The sequence below is a fragment of the Pagrus pagrus genome (assembly GCF_965226575.1).
Source record: "Pagrus pagrus genome assembly, chromosome: 22".
NCBI lineage: Eukaryota > Metazoa > Chordata > Actinopteri > Spariformes > Sparidae > Pagrus > Pagrus pagrus.
In genome coordinates this window covers 15,591,225-15,612,417 of record NC_140204.1, presented here as the reverse complement: position 1 = coordinate 15,612,417, position 21,193 = coordinate 15,591,225, and the positions used below count along the sequence as shown (strand labels likewise).

At 38.4% G+C, this 21,193-nt stretch overlaps 1 protein-coding gene and 1 long non-coding RNA gene across 3 annotated transcripts; one reads left to right on the top strand and one right to left on the bottom strand.

Moving 5' to 3' along the window:
- Nucleotides 1-687: 687 nt before the first annotated feature.
- LOC311251493 lies at nt 688-6,282 on the bottom strand. Its single transcript, XR_014621414.1, has 3 exons — nt 5,913-6,282; nt 4,392-4,493; nt 688-3,789 (listed from the first exon to the last, which is right to left on the bottom strand). It is a non-coding gene; the product is annotated as an uncharacterized lncRNA (long non-coding RNA).
- Nucleotides 5,461-14,810, top strand: LOC311251492 (uncharacterized protein). Of its 2 annotated transcripts, XM_084343948.1 has the most exons (9): nt 6,340-6,430; nt 6,538-6,644; nt 9,035-9,162; nt 9,455-9,862; nt 10,419-10,478; nt 10,867-11,105; nt 11,226-11,373; nt 11,616-11,725; nt 12,214-14,810. In XM_084343948.1, exons 4-9 carry the CDS (start codon nt 9,700-9,702, stop codon nt 12,523-12,525), a joined length of 1,032 nt encoding a protein of 343 aa, XP_084200074.1. In that variant the 5' UTR covers nt 6,340-6,430; nt 6,538-6,644; nt 9,035-9,162; nt 9,455-9,699; the 3' UTR covers nt 12,526-14,810. The 2 variants fall into 2 exon arrangements, with proteins under 2 accessions (XP_084200075.1, XP_084200074.1); XM_084343949.1 differs by lacking the exons at nt 6,340-6,430; nt 6,538-6,644 and adding an exon at nt 5,461-5,525.
- The last annotated feature ends 6,383 nt before the right edge of the window (nt 14,811-21,193 follow it).

The window sequence follows — 21,193 nt, the reverse complement described above, 5'->3', positions numbered from 1 at the left end:
TGGTTGCCTATTGAACAACACCTATTAAAACATGTTCCGTTGAAGTCTCTTCCTTTCCTAACTTCTAAGAAAATACTCTTAAACATTACTAAGAACCCTATCATTTTGAACTCTTTCTCTGCATGGCGTGAAGCTCACACTGTCATTGGTCTAAACATCTCTTTGTGTCGCAAAACTCCTCTATGGGATAATCCCAACATTTCCCGGCAGATTACAGATGGAATATTGAGCAATTGGGTTAGTAAGGGCATAAAAACAGTTGAAGATCTATATATCCAAGGTAAATTTGCAAACTTTCAACAACTGACAGAGAAATTCAAACTCCCCAAACATAATTTATTTAAATATTTTCAAATTAGACACTGGATCCGCAACAACTGTTCAGACTTTCCTCGTATCCCCCCGGAATCCCCGTTTGAAAATCATTTAATGAGTGAAACATTAAACACTAGTAAGGGGTTGATTTCTGCTATTTATGTTATTCTAACTAACTAACCTTACAACATATAATAAGATTAAAACAAAGAAGAAATGGGAATCAGATCTTAACATAAGATACGACAACAATGACTGGGGTAATATCCTTGAAATCTCTCAATCAGTACTAATCTCAACAAAACACAGACAAATACAGTTTAATATTTTTAATAGAATTTATTATACTCCATATAGACTGCACAAAATACACCACAACGCCTCTCCAAATTGTCAGAGATGCAGAACCTGTGAGGGGGACTTGCTACATATGCCTTGGAAATGTCCTAGCTTGGAAACATATTGGAAATACATCATTAATATAGCTTCAAAAACTGTAAATATCATAATTCCCCCTGACCCGAGGATATGGATTCTGGGAGATATACAAATTATAGATGCAAGCTTTACTAAAAAATATTTCATTTTACTTGCGGGTACAGCTGGTAAAGAGTGTATTCTGCAGAATTGGAAAGCCGAGTTTCCTCCATCGCAGAGACAATGGTTAAATGAATTAACATCCTACAGCACACCGGAAAAAATCTTATTCAGTGTGAGGGGGAACCCAGAGAAGTATGAAAAGATATGGGGCTCTTTCTTGGCCTTACTACCATCATTACACCAGCTTAACTAGTACGTCAGTAACTTGCTCCCCTTTACTATTTTGACTATTTTCGTCTACTGTTCTTATGATTATTTGGGACCTCATACAGCACTTGATTGTATTGCATTTTGCTTTTCAGATCTAACCAAAGGTGAACTCATGCAATTGTTTATTTATTTATTTATTTATTTTTTACTGTACCAGGGATGAGGGTGGGGGGTGGTGCGGGGTTCTGATATTGTATGTCTGTTCCTTTGTTTGTCTAGTTTGTGTAATTATACATATAAAAATGACTTCAATAAAAATATCTTTAAAAAAAAAAAAACATGCCCAACTCACAATGCACAGTACAGTGTTGCTATTTTTCTTACATTTCCGTCAAACCATGTCCATGTGATATGTAAAAAAGACAGAGGCAAAAGCTGGAATTATGTTTCCTTCTCTGTTCTGTTGCACTCTGGACATACTGCACCACATTATTCCAAAAGTAATAAGTGAAAATAAATGCTGTCATCAATTACAGTGTTTGTCAGTGCTTAAAAAAAAAATCAGCCCAAATACCCACACTCAATACAGACTCAAGAATGATGTTTGATGATGTCTGTGAGATCATACTTCAGTGGAATGTACTTGCTATTATTGAAGTTTACATAGTAGTATGGTGTATAATCAACAAGCTTTTCATCATCAATGAAAATATTGGCTTGAGCTAGGTCGGGAACTTCTACCTCGTAAGCTAAATAATGATCATTCCACCCAACTGTAGAGAGAGGTTGGCATTCAAAACAATACACTGACGCATTTAAAATATAAATGTTTTTCACAAGTGCAAACTCTGGAGTATCATTGATGACATTAGAAATAACCAAAGATTTTCCACATGTATGCTTATTTCCATGTTGCATAATCCACTGTACTGAAACTATATGTTCAACATGCTCTATTCCTAAGAAGTCTTTAATCTTTCCTTCTACATGATGAACATTTTTCACCTCAGAGGCTGGGCCCATGTCAACCTCACTTGAACAAATTGGATGTTTCTCATGCACATTCTGACTACATTCATAAAGTTGGTTGTGCTTCACAAGAGACTTACAGATATTTTTAAAACTACTTTTCAAAGCCCACTGCTTAAAAAAGCAATGCTTTGACTCAAAGCGCATACACATATGCCTCACTGTAGGACCAAGTGCCTTAATCTGAGAAGGAAGATGCAGCAAGTAATGCTGTTTAGGTATAATGTTTGCATCTGGAAACAGTTGTTTGAAATGTTTTAAATGTTGCTCTATTAAAAGCTTCAGCCTTGAAAGAGTTGAGAGAGCAATAATAGGTGAAAACAGAATTGTGACTATCTCTAACAACTTAAGTAGCATGTGTGTGTTATCATTTTCTCCAATTTTGTCAATGAGAAATGTCAGGATCTTTAACAAAACAAGCATCTGCCCAGCTGACTGTTTCAATTTATTGTCATTTGATGACAGTGTATTGACAGATATGGGGCAAGGCTTATCCCTTGCATCCACAGGAGAATAAGGGAAACAAATAATTGCACTGTTGAATGCGTCTAAGTCCATATGCCCTGAAAGCACAAGATGCTTTAAAACACATTTGATTTCATATGGGGCAACACCTTCAAGAATGACATGCATGATGTCCTGTGGGGTTTGATTGATTATATCAAAGTGAGGAAATTCTGTTAATTTGCTTCTCCTGTTTATGCCATATGTCATTTTTAGGTTGTCTTTCAGAAAGTCAGTATTTGCCTTTTCAATGTCATTACATTGCCTGTTATGACTTGCCATTGTCCTTTTAACAAACAAATCTTCATTAAATTGCTCCTGCATGTCTTCAAAGTTGCATTCGCAGTGCCTGCATTTACTGTAGGCAAACCCCACTCCTATCTTAAATCCAGCCACTTCATGCTGAGCTAGAGTGTCTCCACACACAGACATAAGTGCCCCATAAATTGTCCTCTCACCATTTGCAGTGACAACCTGGACACCATCACACAGCTCAGTGAAGCCATGGTTAATCCTCTTAAATATCTCATCAATACCACAATGGGAAAGATCTTTTGATTTTACCTTGGCAAGCAGACGAATGGCAGCAAGTCTTGATCTGTATTTAGGGTTGATGTTACCTAAGGTGTAATAAATCAATAACAATTTGTTTTTGTTTGCCCGAGATCCAAGAGGATTGCATAGCTCAATTTCATCTGTATATAAAACCAACTGCAATGCTGTGGGAAATTTCAAAAACAGTGGGTGCAACTTAAAAATGTCTCCATCAATGAAATCATGAAAAAATCCATCCTTGCATGTCTGTGGCCTCTCATCAATCATTGCAATTGTTCTTGGATGTGATAGGAGCTGCTCCAAACTTTTCACCAACGGTATATAATGAAAACAATGGTTCTTAATGGTAAGAACTCTGGAGTCGCCATGTTTCACATAACACACTGTTTGTTTTGCGACAACAATCTCTGGTTCAACTGGTTCTAACAGTTCTTTGATGGTCTTATCCTACAAATGGGTGGAAGCAATTTGACAGAAAGGGTCAACAAACTGGTCAAATATCCCCATTGCATCACTCTTTAGTTGATCCAGGTCCCCAGAATGTCTCTCAATCATGTCGCTCATTCGCTATTTTAGGTGCTCCAATAATGCGGCCTGATATTGCTGGACTCCACTCACCATTTGGTTAACAGCTCTCTGGGGAGTAGAAAACAAAAAAACAAAAAAAATACTACATTACAAAATTCATATAAAAATGCAGTCAACATGCAAACTCACAGACACTTTTTTTAAAGTAACCCTTCAATTACATATTGTTAGCGACATGCAATGATCAAAATAGGCTATTTCCAGCAAAACTATCATGAAATAATATTGCCTTCTGCAGCTTTAAGACCTTGTTTACACTTGGTCTTAAAATGCGTTTTGAGCAATAGGATCACAAGAGGACAGTGCTAAATAAAAGTGTAAGTGTTGGGTGTATTATGTTGTCTCTATTCTTAGCTCATGCTCAACAAATATAGTGGATGGGCAGATTTTGTAAGCAAAGTATGTGTCAATTTGCATATATAGCGGGGAAGTGAGATCCGATCACAAGTGGTCACCGAGGAAGCATGTGGAGACACATTCAAATGTCAGGTGTTTCTTTGACATACCTTTAGCTGTCCACCTGTGATCGGATCAACCAAGATGCCAGGTCTGAACAGTGGCTAAGTCATTCTACAGTTTAAGCTCATTGCTTTTAAGCTTGCTACTAAAAATGAAATATAATTCATTGGAAAATCAATGGCATAAATTACCTGTGTCAGTCGATGGGTTTCTCTAGCTTGAAGAAGAAATGCAGTTGCATGTTTAGAAAGGTCAACATTCATGCAACCCTCTCCATCTTCTTGAAATCCACTCTGAAAGAGATTAATAACAAACATATCTATTAAAACAGGGAAAATATTGGCATTTGTAGGTAGCACCACCAGACAATCTGACAACTACCTGGGTAAGCTAGCTAGCTAGATTTCTTCCTATAAAAAGGTACAAGATGGGTGTATTTTTACTGATTGGTGTCTTTATTTTGAGTATGTAAAATAACAACAAAAACAACAACTAATAAAAACAAAACAAAACAGTACTACAAAAAAACAATGACTTTTACAGCATCAGAAAAAACTTGTAAATTGTATCCCTTCACTTGCTCTCTTGCCAATAAATTAATATTACTAAAGGCCTTTGAACTGAACTTGTATTCCAATAAGCTAAGGAGACAACTTCCTGTCACACACTGTCATGAAGACATGTCTCACCTGCCAGTTATAACTTTGTGAATGATAAGCTAATATGTATATTACAGCCTCTATGCTTGAGTCAAACTGTTGAAGGATAACCTGTAATTTTTAATTGGTTGTTTAAATGACTAACATTAACGTTACTGATTTTTTTCAATGAAGTCTGGTAACTGAATTACATAACTAATAATTAAACTAATTAATTTACCAATTACTACATATAAAATTAAGCAGTTGTCAGAAAAGTAACTTTTGTGTTACTTCTAAATATTTGCGTTATTTCTTATTAATGTGCAGATACACTGCTATTATTTTAGTGTACATACATTTTTTCTTGAAGTTGCACATTTGAACACATCATGATGACATTTTATTTAATTTTGCCTAATAGTCATTTTACTGAGCCCACTTTGAACACATCATGTGTAAACCTCCTTCTGTCAGCAAACTAGCTTTCACCCTGCTGATTTCAACACGTATTTCAACACTGGATTACCATTTTTAACTAAGGGGACTTGCTACTAAGTGCATTTACCAGCGGATGGATGAGTAAAAAACTGTCTGACTGGACTGCTGCAGCAGCAGGAGGCAGAGACACAAAGCTGCAGTCCAGTATATCTACGTATATGCACTCCACTACACTTTTCAGCCAAGGTGAGTTTATCACGACTGAGTCTCATATGTTTACAATCAAATACAGGTTAATTGATGCTCGCTGTAATGTAATGTCTGGTGACATTAGATCATAAGTTGACAATCTGTTGGACGGTAGGCTGCGTTTGTCAACATAAATGTAACCATTAACTAGCCGATTTAAATCTCAGTAGGCTAGTTGTATTTGCGTTACTGGTTCGATTACTCGTTACTGACAAAAGTAGTGGAATTTACAGTAACGCATTACTTTCAACACTGCTATTACTTTATCTTAAAATTACAACCTGAGCCTGTCACTGACGAAAACAAACATGTTTAGTGGACGTGCTTGGATCAGGCACAGTTGACCTAAATAAATGTTACCTTAGATTTTAGCTAACGACTTACCGCTGGAATGACGATGCTTGAGCCCTCCACTTCAGCCACAGGGCTTGCATTAGTTTGGTCGTTTGCGGCTGTCCTTTCACCTGCTCCAGGTAAACCGTGGCGAGTCGATCCTTCCTCCTCCGCCGCTTCACCTTGGAGAAGATGATGCGCGTGTGTCCGCTTCACGTGATAGTAGAAGGAGTTATACACACTGTACTCAATTGGACAGCCATCAATCCCGCACACGACGCGAAAGTCGGGGCTGCGACTGTGCATGGTGTTAATGTGACTCAAAAGTTGTTTCAGAGTCAATGCCACAAATATGTAGTATATGAAGCAACGCCAAATCATGTTGGAAGCAAAGATGTCACAGGCAAGAGGGCGGTACTGGTCACAGGTCAGTAGAGCAAGACTGCAGTAAAAACTCGTTACTATGGTTACACCCGCCAGCGAGCTGCTGCAAATGAGAATGTGGGCGTAAACTAACGTCATATGGGACCGACTTGGATTTGAACTAGGATTGACGTGTTTCATTGCAAGTAAATTAAAGCGCTGTATCCAGTGCTCACTTTGTAGTTCACATCGCATACCATTTGAATGTTATCGAAGTTAATGTGTTTTCAGTGTTTATTGTGTATCGTTGCAGCCGAACGGAGACAGCGAGGCAAGCTAACGTTAGCAGAGCTAACTAGCTAGCTAAGTAAGCCAACAGCATGGACGAATTGGATGATGTCGCAGTGTCGATTTGAAGGGGTAATGTATGCAAATATTAGTCTTATCATATATGAACGTACAAATGCTGAGGCCTAATTAAAGCTAAAAAAAGAGAAGCTAATTGCTTCCTGGCACTGCTCCACATGTGACCCGCTACAGCAGCACTGTGGGCCTCAAAATCTTTCTCCCATTTGTCACATCATGCTCCTTCTGTCACCTGTTGTGTAAAGTGTTATGTGTGGTAGGTGAACTGTAGGAACCTAATTGCGCTTTGGGAATAATGTATTATGTAGTGAATTTTCGCCTCCCATTACTCGCGCCATTTTGTTCCCGCTAAATTCATAAACTGTGAAGACTAGTCAACTAATGGCGACAAATGACAATTGTTGGTCACTAGGAAAATTCTTAGTTGGTGGCAGCTCTAGTTATACTAGTAACTAGGGCTGAACGATTAATTGCATTTGCGATAATATCGCATATGATAAAACGCGATTTGCTAACCGCAACTTGCGCGATTACAAGGTGGTCACGTGACGCGAGCTTTTCCCACAGTTGGTAGAAGAAGGCAGCACTGACGGAGGCACAGAGGGAGCTCAAACTCCCTGAGCACAACCTCATAACTGAGTGCCCAACAAGATGGGGATCTAAAGAAATGATGATTGCCAGAGTGCTTGAACAGGCCAAAGCCATTTCTCAGGTATTTTCTGGTGATCGACATGCACGCTCCCTCATCCCAACCTGGCAGGATATTGACGTGCTGGAGTCAATTCACAAGGCACTGCATCCTCTCCTGGAATTTACTGATGCTCTTTCTGGAGAGGAGTATGTGAGCATCTCCTACCTCAAGCCAGTTCTCCACCTTTTTGCCACATCAGTCCTGGCTGAATATGCTGAGGACACTGACCGGACTAAATCGATAACAACCAAAGTCCTAGCATACCTCAGTAACAAATATGGAGACCCAAACATCCAGGAGCTTTTGGATGTTGCCTGTTTCCTTGACCCTAGGTTCAAAACACAGTACATCAGTACTGACAACATCCCTGCTATCAAGACCCGACTGAAGACAGAGATGGTAGACGTAGCACAACTTACATATCATCAGGTAAATGATAGTTATGTATTTCACAAAAACACAATTTTTCTGTAAAATCTAACTGGAAAACTAATGGCTGTTTTTCTCATCTAATAGGAGAAGAGGTCTCGTACTGAAACTGTTCAGATGCCTCAAAGTGCACAGTCCTTGGGGGGAAAGGGGAAGAGGTCTCTTGGCAGTTTTTTCAAGACCAGTGCAGCCTCTCCTTCTTTGCCTGTAAAACTTGAAGATGTCACAGAGGCAGAGGTAAACAATTACCTGATGACTCCTGCCATTGATGGAGAAGATGATCCCTTGGCTTGGTGGAGGGTGCACAAGATCAGCTACCCACAGTTGTGCACCATGGCCCGCAAGTATCTTTGTGTACTTGCCACAAGCGCTCCCTCAGAGCGTCTTTTTAGCACAGGAGGGAATATTGTGACTTGCACTCGCTCATCCTTGAAGCCAGCAAAAGTCAATATGCTGGTTTTCTTAGCAAAAAACCTGTGAGCCACTGAGAACAAAACTGTTGGATCATTATGGCTGGCAGTGCCATACTCAAAGTGAACTTTAGTCTGTGTGGTGTGTTATTGTTGTGTACTTGATCTATATTATGTTATTTATGTTGTTTTTATTTAAATTGTTTTTTTATTGTTTAATTTAAAAGTGCATTTCTCCGTTTTTTATTTATAACTTTATTTACTTTGATTTGACAAAATATTTTAGTAGTAGAGGCAAATTCTATGTTTCAGTTGTGTGAAATGTTACTGACTTGGGAGCAGTAAGATACATATAATTTTAAATATTTTTTTTCTTAAGACTGTAAATTTTGCACAGTGTTTACAAAGTGCATGCCTTTGTTTAAATTACTTAAATACACAGTGGCAAAGCCACAGATGTTTCTGTAATGAGCATTTAAATAAAAATGTCATTTATTTCAAGTCATACGTCTTTTAATTTAATTCTAACAAATAGGCCCAGCCTATGGGAAAGAACATTTTACACTAAATTACATTTAGTAAATGTATCTAATATTGTGTTGGTCATATTTAAATCATTCATTATGCTTTGTTGGGAAAAAAAGAGGATAAAATAAAAAATCGCATATTAAATCGCAATTGCAATATTGGGGGAAAAAAATCGCAATTAGATTATTTTCCCAAATCGTTGAGCCCTACTAGTAACGTCTATATGACATACAACAGCAGCAAATGAGGTATCTACATTTCTATACTAAGCTGGTTAGCACTAGCTACCTAATTTGAATGAAGTGTGAACTTCTAATAGTCTCATGCAGTTTAATTTCTAGGGCACTGTTTCATCTTGCTATGTTTGTCTTCCAATGTTTTCATAGCTGCAAACATCACAGAGACAATGATGAGCACCCTGTCTCGCGAAGACTTGCAGGATCTTTTCCCAGGCCCAGAGAACTTTTTACGGAGAAAAGCGGTCTGGAGTGCCTGTCATGGTGCGTCAGAGGAGGTCAGTTTCTCAGTTAAGTGGCCTAAACTAACCACCTATTTAAGTTGGCAGCAGCACATTGAGCTAACAGCACAGTGTTTTTGGAACAGGCATGGTAGTCTACATGTGTGTTCAATTCAGTTTAGATTAATTAATAGGTGTTCAGTTAGTTGATGTAAGCGATTTCACCCCTAAAATGGAACATTGCTTATTTTTTAGTGTGCAGAGCTGTCAATACTACATTGCATTTTGTGTTGTTACAAAAAACATAAATGTTGCTTTTTGCAGTAGTTCATTATCTTTTATTTTACAGGAGTCTGGCCAAGAACACTCAAAATTATCGGGCAGTTCCTCCTTTAATGCGTCACCCATGCGACAGACATCCACTCCTGTGAAACCAAGTCCTGCAAAGTACACAACCCCTGAAAAGGTTGTGAAGTTATCCTTTCCAGAATATGTATTGCACACCGACGCAGAACTTGAGCAAGTCCGACAACAGTACTTTGAGTTGTCGAAGAGAGGTGAACAGCGCAACTGCCAGATGTCAAAGGAGCTCAGATGCAGGCTCATTCGAAACACCATGACCAGTATGATTGCAATCCTGAGGGCAAAGGGGGATGGAGAATCACACAGATACCCATCAAAGCCAGAAATTACAGCAATGGCAAAGAGAATAGTGGTGTACTACCCCATGCTGCAGGACCAAGGCCTCCATACATGGGTAAGTGAAATGCATCCAGTTGATGACTGTGTTTCATGTTGGACATTTTTAGTAGCGATTTGAAAAATTGATTAAATGTCTTGTGCAGGTCACTGTGTACACACAGCTATACAAAAGATTGCAAAATGTGAGATCCCCCCAAAATAAACCCACTTTATTGGTCAAGATGACAGTCCTGACATGACAGAAGTAAAAGGCTTTAAAATGGACATCAGAGGATAGGTATTTACGTGACATTTATACTGTTTTATTATCAATTTATTAACATTATTGTAGAAATTAAGTTTTAACAGAAATCTGGTATTAATAAAAAGCTGGTATTGTATCATTTTGAATAGCTGGATACAGCAGTACCTTTTAGTATCAGTCTACTGTGCAACATTACTTTCTATAACCTCTCCAACATATCAAATAATGTTATGTATTTAAAACCCATGTGTCTCATTAGTGGCATTTTTGCTCTTTTTAATTGAATGTAATTTTTGGTTCCAAAATACCGAAATGATCCTTAAAGTACATTATCCTATCAGAAGTATGTCTGTGTTATGTGTTGAAGGAAAAAGAAGATCCCAAAGCCTACCTGAAGAAGCACCCTCTGCCCTGTCCAGTCCTGATGGTGAGGTTGTCCAACTGCCTCATGACTGTGTGTAGTGGGGGTGTGCACATCTTTGTAGGGGTGTACTTGTGTGCCTACATGCAATTGTATGTGATTGCATGACCATATGAGTTTCGAGCAAATAGTTCTCATGCATTTATAATACAAAAAATGATTTGATTTTTTAAAATGGCATTTAAATGGTTAAAATTTCAAAAATTAATAGGTATTTGGTAGTTAGGATCAGGGCTGATATTTATTAAAAGATTTAATTCCATGAAAGTTTAATGTTATATTAATGTATGATTTTTTTATGGCAGTTTTTTGACATATTTTTTGTCATGCAACAACATGAGATGAACTTTTTTTAAACTGAGGCATATTAATTATGTATTTTTGTGTCTTACAGCTAACAAGACTGCAGATGTTGACAGTCCAGACACCTACAGTCCAGCAACCTTGGCCAAGCACTACAAGACCATACAAACTTTGTATAAAAGAAAAAATCCAAACCACCAGGATGTCTCTCATCTCTTGGATTTGGAATTTGTAGCCAGAAGAGCATTCATTGATTCAAATACCATTCGCGAGGAGGACAGACACGAGAAGGTTCTAGAAGCATATCCTTGTTTCAAGGACGTTGGACATGTAAGTCATTATTGACTGTGCATGATTAAAACCATGGTATCACACGCAATGTTTAAAATAACAATTTCCTCTTAAATGATATATTCAAAAGTCTGTATTGGTATATTTGATATTTCGTAGGTGATGGAGGAGCTTCAACGCATTTTGGATAAGGATAATACCAACTTCATAGATGAACTGAAGGGAAGATGGCATGACTTCTGCCAGAAGGTGCAGTTTTTTGGTGTATGGAAAAAGGCGCTGAAACCCCCAATAGGAATGGACAAAGGTAGGGAATGCTGTTTTGGTGTTATTAGTGAATAGGGTTTAGGGTGGACCTTCAGGCATGTTAATTGTCAAGTACATGAACTAGTGTTTTGTCGTCCTTCTTTTTCATCTATGATGGCTATCCCATTATTTGCTGAATGTTTTTTTTTTTTTTTAGCATCGTGTCTGTTGTATACCTGTTGATAAGATTTGACCTTGTGCACTTTGTCCAAGTGTTTAAGTAATGAATCTTTTCCTGTACAGCTGAACAGGCTCTTGAGATCCTACGTGTGCTGCCATCACTGTTCCCCTCCACGTCTGCTCCTCCAAAGAGGGTACGAGATGCTAGTGAGGCTCTGGTGCATGTCCTCGAGGTGAGCTGTGTAAAATGTTACAGGATCATTTTGACTGCAGTATTGGAAAAAAATTAAAACTGAAGGTGCTGCCTCTGACGACTCCCAGTGTATTTCCTAGTCACATACTGTATGTTCTAAGCCTTCAAAGACACCTAAAACATTTGTTTTTGGAAAGAGGATTTTCACTGGGTAGATGTCTTGGCTATGTCACAGTATGTACAAAATGAGTGCATTATGTGGTAGCAGGTTTTATCACCCTAATGATAACCAGGCAAGACTAGCCTAGCCTTGGTTTTTAGTTCTTTTGGAAGGCTAGACGTGTGTAAACAGTAAATGCATTGGGGATAGTTAAAACAGCACTTTCAGGTGGAGCTTTCTCAGTACTGTAACTTTTGTCAGAATTTTGCTTTGTAAAGTTATGTGTTTGTAAACAACCCTCTACCCTAGGTTTCAAATGACCAAAATGCATTATCCTGACAGAAGGATGTCTGTGTTATGTGTTACAGGAAACAGAAGACCCCAATTCCTACTTGAAGAAACGCCCTCTCTCCTGCCCAGTCCTGATTGTCAGTCCGTCCAACTGCCTCCTAGCGGTAGGAGATGTGGCAATAACCACCTTTCTAAAAGACAAGCTTACCGAGAATGCTTTATACATTATGGCCTACTATTATACCCTACACCTGACTTATCCAAAGTGTGTAGCCACTCTGCTTTCAGTTATACAGACGGAGGTCCTCTTAGACAAAATCCATGAGAAAGATCTCACATCATCTTACAAGAAGAGCATGGCTGAGTGGAAAGCTTTTATTGGCCAATAAAAGCAGTGGTCAGATATGGTGTAGGATAGCACTTTCTCTCTCCCTCCAAGGGTACTACAGTCCATGTTCATTGCTATTGATTCTTGGTCGGAATTTGGCTAAGTTAGCCCAGTGTTAATTTGGGGTGCACGACAATATTAGCCAACATGCCGATATCCTGTGATGTGATGTTATATTTTGTGTGCGTTGTTTGCACAGTTCAGTGCAGATTCTGTTTGATGTTACAATGGTTAATGGTGTATTGAGGGACTAGTTGTTCATGTAAGCCCAGAACCTTTAATTTGAATGTTACAATACTAAGCATTTGTATTGAGAATAGATGTCACAGGTGGAGCAGTTTTAGTGTGTCTAGTGTGTCTATATGCTTTGAGTGTGCCTGTGCAAAGCACAGATCTTGTACGTTGTTGAAAGGCACATTGGTCAGATGTTTGGACCTGACCTTAACTCACTCACATATTTGGCATGTTCTGCTATGTTTTCATATTGCAGTTCCATAAATACTGTGAGCCAAAATGTTGAGAAAAATTAAGCTATTTCCCTTTTATGCAGTCCTCTGGGACTTTTTGCTGTTTAAATTAAAAAAAAAAAAGTTGGTAAATGCAAGACTAGTTTTCATTTTTTCTGTCTTATAAGAAGTAGTTAATGTCTTGAATCTAGTAGATGAATGTCTTGAATCTAGAACAGTATTACTTTTGTAGAGCTTACAATAAGGTAAATACACTTGAGATGATGACAGGATGGTAAATTACGGCTTATTATGGCAAAAGAGCACTGCCTAATACGAGTCAGGAATGCTAACTTCAAGACATTTTGTCTCAAAATGCCAGTTTCTAATCTTATTTCAAGTAGGTGGTGGACTTAAATCTAGAACAGTCTAACAATTATATAATTTAAAATTAGGTAAATACACTTGAAACAAACAAGATGACCAAAAAAAAGATGCTACTTTTGAGGGGAAAATACTATTTTTGAGCATCACAAGCTTATTATGAGACACAAAACATCACAATACTAGTAAAATATAGCTAAAAATGAGTTTTCCCAGCTAATTTCAAGATCACTCTTATCTTGTAAGGCTTAAATATAATGTCTTATTTCAAGAAATCTTACCAAGAGAATTTTCACTTGTTCCATTGGCAGATTTTTTTGCTTATTACAAGCAAAAATATCTTGTATTAATTTTTTTTTTTGCTTATTTTTGGAGTGGCCTTTTTTCCAGTGTTGATGCTGTTGTGCTTAACACACAGTACACAAGCCTTGTTAAACTGATCTTTTAATGAAAATCTAAAATGTTATGCCTTCAATGTTTTGTCACTTTTTTCCCATGGTATGAAACATCAGTATTCTTCAAGGTATAGCGTTCTGCAGTAATGAGTCCTAAAACCTGGAGATCAGTTAGCATTTTTGCACTTCCGGTTCCCTCGTCTCAAAGTCAATGGGTATTTTTAATGGGTTTTTCGGTTAAATGCCTGATATAAGAAGTTTTGTTCTACAACATAAAATACATCATTGATTGTCCAACAATTTAATTATTAAATATTATAGATTAATATTTTAAGTGCTTACGTATAAACGGTGGTTGCTAACAAGTGGCTAAATGAGGGGTGATGATGCCAAAGTAAGAGGGGACCCTGGTGGTGTTAGTGAATTAGGAGGAGTAGTTTCCTGGCTCTTTGCTGGCAGCAATGATGGTGTTGAAGATGAATCCAACTTTCCAAGATAAAAAGTTCTGTTCCAAAAAATGTACTGTTCGAGAGGGTGTTTCAACATTGCTGCTGTGTTTGTGGCATCAGAACCAGGTAAGCCAAACCATGATCATTGTGGTTTTTGGTCATATCTTAATCGTTACACTAATTTTATCTGAAAACTCATTACATCAATGTTATGTCTTGGAAACATGTATGTTGAAGTAATCATGTGTGTAACCCTGTGATCCTACCCTCTCACTGAAGTTACATAGTGCAGAAATAAGTGTTGGGGGGGGCAGAGTGGCTGAGACAGACACCATTCACCCTATTACAAGACACTGTACCATCAACATGAATTTGAAGCTGTTATTTTAAGGTAAAAAGTTGTATCATGTTGCTGTAATAATATGATGCTGTTGTGTTTGTACCTAATACAGAGCATTGTATCATGCTAAGAATGGCTGCACGTGCCACAATAATGGAAAATGAAAGAACAGTTGAAGCAGGAATTCACAACATAAACATATCACAAAAAGTAAGGAAATTTGTGTTTGATAGAATATTTTTGTTGTTGTAACAATGCTTCTTGGCAATAAATTTTATACCGTTGGAAAGCCTGTTTATTTCCCTTTTAAATTGTGCCACATTTGTAAGGAACATGCATTTGTGGGATGAGCAGCAGGACTGAGTATGTGGTTTGCGCCAATGAAAAATTTGTCAAATCTTCTCTGCCAAACAGCTTATTCTGCTATTGACTCTTGTTTGGTGTTGTTTGGTGGATTGGATGATTTAAGTCTGAAGTAACAAGACATACTGACAATTTAAGAATTTATTAATTTAACAAACAGGAGCCTCAGTAGCGTGTGGAAGAACCATACACAGCCACAATAGCCTGGCACCTCCTCCTCATGCTGGTCACCAGCTTTTTAAAAACTTTTTTAGTGTGTGTTAGTTCAGTCCAATTCACATCTATGACATTACAAACCTTTCTTCTCATGTGACAGTTCACATACTGTATATGAGGTGCTTTATCTACTGAATTGTAATAAAGGGTAATAACCTGACTCTTGAGTGAAAATTTATCAGAAATGTTGTGCACCTTAGTCATGAAGCAAGTCAAATCACAAAAATCAAATCAGCCATCGATGTGCAATTTTACGGACTCTGTAGCATGGTATGTATCATGGTATGTATACTCCTTCCGTTTTTCCTGTGAAACAAGTTGCTGGTGCATTCTACAAACAGTTGTAATGTTTAAGGAAGCTAAGTTAAGGGTTTTTGCAGGGTTTATCGAGTTACATTTAAAACCTTTTTGTTACCACACAATTTGCAAGACCCTTTGACTTTTTTACTTTTTGTCATGGTGCAGCCTTATGCTAAAATCATTAAAGGGACATGGGGCAGGATCAAGAAATAAGACTCAATAATGACATGATGGCCGTTGCGGCCGTGAGGCTAACTGCAGCCATCAGCCAAGCTGGCGCAGGAGCGTGCATGAACTCTTCACAGCAGTGCAGCTGATGCCTTATCCCCTACACACATGAAGCAGCCGGGAAGCCGGCTCGCTATGTATAGCGACACACAAGCACAGCGATTTACCGTTACGGTTGCTGCAGTCTGAAAGGCACAGGCGAAAGCAAAGACGGCATATTGGGGGACAAAAATATCGTCTCTGATATGGGATTGCTGTGTGTAAGCGGCTAATGTTACTACACAGACAGAAACAAACCGTTAGCCTGTGGCTACAGCCAGCTGCTAACGTCACCTCCCGGATAACAGGTTGGGCTTTCGGTCCCATTTATAAAGGGACATATTTCTAACTATTCTGTTTCAGACTAAAGGACTGTGGAAAATGCGCAGTCTGCAACTATTCAGTGTTACACAGTGGTGGACAAAGTTACATGTTTGCAGCTTACCTTACTTTGCATGTTAGGTCACTCCGAGTCCTCTGTGATCTCATATGATTTTCAAATCAATCTCTAAACATGACCTGTGATGTTTTCTTACCTGGTTACTAGGAAATGAGCCATGTCAGCATCTGTTTTCAGTCCCAATTCAAGTTGAAGCTGCCTCCATGAGTCGAACGCGTATCCGGTGTTTATTCGGGTGCCAACCCGGCTTTGGTCGTAATTTCGTTTTTACTCACGACATGCCGCTGATAAAACCTTTGTTTTCTGCTTAGTATGACTTTTTAGTGGACTTTGTGTGGTGGTGGGTCGTTTGCTGGCCGTAGCAGAATCCATTACTATCCAAACACTAGTTTGGGTCCACCGCGCTTGTCTTCTTCCCATATCCAAGTCGAAAGCCGTCGAGGACGCGCATTCAGCGTCATCTGACGTCACATCCGCAGGACTGCGCAGGAAATTCAGACCACGAATTGCAGTACATTATACAGCACACAGCCTGTTCAAGGCAATGGAGAGATACGTGGGTGGGCTCATTCTTTTTGGTTTTGAACGCTTCATCACCCATTAGCATTAAAAAACTTAAAATACATGTTTATTTTTTCACAAATCCTGCCCCATGTCCCTTTCAATGAATTTTTTCCTCATCAATCTACACTCAATACCCCGTCTTGGCGAAGTGAAGACGAGGTTTCAGAAACTTTACGAGTTTATTAGAAACAAAACCAAAACATCACATTAACATCTTAACTGGATTTAATTTGTGGTAAACTCAGTTGATTGGGCATGATTTGAAAATGCTCACAGGTGTCACAGGTGAAACTGGATATCAGAGCAAAGACCAAACCATGAGATTGAAGAGAGACTGGATTTTGTTGAGAAACAAAATAGGGAAGGCAACCAGTGTTGTTGAGAGCTGCTGTTTTTAGTATTTTACCTGCAAAGACATTTACACAAACATCCAATAGGATAGGATTAATTCCTGTTATGGACTTATTTGAAAAGTTTAACATGGCCTATAAAATGGAGTGATTTATTTCACATTATGTCACAAGGCAAATCAAGTGATCAATTCTGGCATAACTTAAACTCACACCCCTGGAGCAGATAGTGTACTGTGTGTCATGAAACATTGAGTGGTTATGGAGAAACACATTGTTGAGATGTGATGGCTCCCCCTGTGGATGAAAATAGATATGGTTTGGTACACATTTTTATTCTGCTTTATGAACAGAACAATACACCTGGGATATAACCAGGTGTATATTACAGAAATAAATATTTTTTTCCCCCCATATGAATAATTCATTTGTAATATTTATTATTAGAAAAGATGTGGGATCACATGCCATCGGGACAATCATTGAAGCCTCAGAGCTATGACATGTTAGAATTTAGTGTAATGGAAGGGCTGCAGCCACACCAACAAGTACATATACTACAAATATCAATTTGTCCTTGGAAGTAGAAATAATAAAAATACTGCAGTTGTGAGGTGAGGTGAGATTTGATGCACAATTCACCTCAGGCAGAGTGCAAAGATAGACTGATCATGGGACAAAGCATCTGTATATCTGTGTGTTACAGAAATTATTTCCAGTGAGAAACATGCTGTCTTTACTACAGAGGACTGATAGAGAGCTTTGTCACATGGTGCAACAACAATGAAATGAAGCTCAACATCAGCAGTACAATAAAGTATCGATATTCCTGCATAGGAGCTTCAAATTGTAAAATGTGGATGCTTCAGACAAAATTACCATTTAAATTTTTGAGGGATGGCCAAAATCTTGTTTTGTGAGGTAAATCCTTGTGTACAATGGAGGTCTCTGCGAAATTTGAAGAAAATTCCTTCATGGCATTCCGAAAACATTGCGTTCACTAGAATGGGACAGAAGGACACACAAACAGCCATGACTTTAGCTGGCGTGGAGGCATAAAATTGAATGTCTTACTTGGATGTAACTTACAAACTAACCAACAAGCAATTGTCCTAATTGCACCTTATTTCTTATTTATTGACTGCTACAGCATCCTTTGCTTTTATAAAGTCTAGGCTTGCCATTGCCAGTGGCTTCTTCACCAACTTAAAAAGGATAACTTGCAAATTTGAGTAAATAAGTTTTCCAAGAAGATTTATTGTAATATTCTTCTCTGAGGGTGAGAAGATTTAAGAACAACAAAGCATCTCTGAGACTCTCAGGTGGTATTTGAATAAAAACGAATTTCATTGCCAAAGTAAACTGTGCGCCACTCCCTGTCCTCTTTCTGAACCAACCTGATCTACGGACAAAGGCTGAGACGGGCTCATTTTAAGGCACTAATTATATGAAATAACACACGAGGATTTGATTGCCTGTAAAAATCACAAACTCCTGACATTAAACATGCCCTGATACACTTTCTTTTTACCCACCAAGACTGCAAAACATCACAGAAGAGACAATTTAAATTCTTTAAATATTTTGTATTCTGATCATTTTAACCTTATTGACAGAAACTATAAAAAGCACAAGAAATCTCACAGAATACAGCTATGCATGATTAAAAAAATACAGCTTGTATAAATAAAAAAATTGAAAGTGGATTGTTTTGACATATATACTATAATATATAATGACATATATATAATATACTTTCTGTGGAGTTGATATTTGCTATGCTATGTTATACTCCGATGCTATCAAGTGAACTATAAGCATGAATTTTACATGCATTTTGAGACTACAGAGTGGTTAAGATCATTTTAAAAAACACAGCATTTTGAATAATCTCTTGCTTGTACAAATTACAAAAGACTTGAATTTATTTAAAAGAGTGACAATATTAATTGTGCAATAGTGCCATTAGTTGTGTCATTCTGTCCAGCTCAGGAGCCTGGTCATTGTCTCGCAGAAATGTGTTTAGTTCAACAGCCATACTAATCCACTGTCAAAAATGTAATAGAAAGCTCATCTGAAACCATACAACACTTAAGATTATCATGAATCCTAGATTTCTACTGGCAAAGAAAGTCATTTCCAGTGATGGACGTCATGTTGTTGAGGCAACTGTGGTCATTGCTGGGGCAGCTGTGGTCGTTTTGGGGGCAGCTGTCGTTGTTGTTTGGGCAGCTGTTGTTGTTTCCACTGCTTTTCTTGTTGCAACAGTAAGAGTGCATAACAATGTACATGGATTACAGGGTTTACGTGGGGTTCATCCAATTAACTTTAAAGCTGTTAAAGACCTTTTAAATACCCAATAGTATATATAACTTACCCAACTCTTTATACAACAATACTATGAGATATATATATATCCCAGCAGTATAGAGTAATTGTTATTGTGTAATTATTAATTAAATTAGTATGTTATGGGCCAAGAAAAGCAGCATTAAATAAATACATGGATTAACAGATCGGGAGGATGTGTTGTTGTTTGTCATTGCAGCAGTTGTCATTGCCGCAGTTGTGTCCGTAGCTGTTGTAGTTACAGGTGTTGCAGGTGCGGCAGTAGTAGTTGCAGCAATTGTCATTGCAGCAGTTGTAGTTGCAGCTGTTGCAGGAGCGACAGTAGTAGTTGCAGCAGTTGTCAATGCAGCAGTTGTAGTTGTAGCTGTTGCAGGAGCAACAGTAGTAGTTGCTGCAGTTGCCGTTGCAGTAGTTATAGGTGCAGGAACTGGACCTGCTGTGAAAACATTTTTAAAGGAATAGATTTAAAAAACTAAAAACGTTCTTGTACCTGATCCAAAAGTATTTCTTTATCCTTGTTTGCTATCAGACTGACATCACTGAGCACCAGTATAACAGACTTATACAGAGCTAAACAGTTTACTTACAGATTAATGCAACTGAAGAGGCACCAAAGGTCACATTGAAGGTGTTGGAATTGCTTGCAACATCAACTAAGGTTTGAGCAACAACAGGATTCATTGGGAGTGCTGCAACAAGGACAGACCGATTGAACACAACTGAAAACTCTACTTCAGTTACTTCCACGCGTGTTTGTTGAGCTGGAGTAGCCCTGTATCATAAAACAGAAGAGGACAAATGTCAAATAATGATATAAGACTACTCTCTATCTATGTGTCATTTGCAATGTATGTCACACTATCAACATCAGAAGACACAAATTTTAGGACCGTAAAGCTGCATACCACTATTAGAAAAGTGTTTTTACCTGAATTGTCTCACAATGCACTGGTCAAAGTCGGAACCAAATCTTGCTTGATATATTTGATTACACTGTAGGAAGACAACAAGATTTAAAAAGCTTGATATGGCGTCAAGCACAATATGCTTCAAAAGGGAATTTAACAAAATGCAGTTTTCACTGAAATACGTTTTGAATGATTATTAACTATCTTGTACTTCAGCGAAAACATTCTGTCCAAATAATTATGCTCAGTACAGACAAAATAAATTGAAAATGCAATAACTTTAAAATTACTCACACGAGCTGTAGCGTTTCCTGAAAGTTCTATGAATCGAGGGCTGTTGGAGTTGAGAAAGTCATCAGTAAAGATTTCGTTTTGCATGGTTGCTGATATGACATAAGTAAAAGGGTCAGTGGTTGTTGCAGCAGGAGTTGTGGTTGCTGCTGCAGTGGTTGTTGCTTCTGGAGCAGCTATAGTTGTTTTTGTTGTTGGGGCTGTAGTTGTTGTTGTCTGAGCAGCAGTAGTTGTTGGACCTGCTGTAGTTGATGTTGTTGGGGAGGTTGTGGTTGTTTTAGTTGGAGCAGCTGTGGTTGTTGCTGTCGGGGCAGCGGTAGTGGTTGTTGTTGGAGCCACTGTGGTTGTTGTTGTTGGGGCAGCTGTGGTTGTTGTAGTTGGAGCAACTGTAGTTGTTGTTGTTGGGGCAGCTGTGGTTGTTGTTGGGGCAGCTGTGGTAGTTGTTAGTGCAGCTGTAGTTGTTGTAGTTGTAGCAGCTGTGGTTGTTGTTGTAGGAGCCACTTTGGTTGTTGTTGTTGGGGCAGCTGTGGATGTTGTTGGTGCAGCTGTGGTTGTTGTTGTTGGTGCAGCTGTAGTTGATATAGTTGGAACAGCTGTTGTTGTTGTTGTAGGGGCAGCAGTAGTTGTTGTAGTTGGAGCCGCTGTGG

What these genes read in the sequence shown, in the direction of transcription:
- LOC311251492 (XM_084343949.1), top strand. Translation starts at nt 9,700, where the DNA reads ATGCAGGCTCATTCGAAACACCATGACCAGTATGATTGCAATCCTGAG. An exon ending in GTTTCAAGGACGTTGGACAT is followed by an intron (nt 11,106 to 11,225) that starts GTAAGTCATTAT and finishes GATATTTCGTAG; the next exon opens with GTGATGGAGGAGCTTCAACG. An exon ending in CCCAATAGGAATGGACAAAG is followed by an intron (nt 11,374 to 11,615) that starts GTAGGGAATGCT and finishes TTTCCTGTACAG; the next exon opens with CTGAACAGGCTCTTGAGATC.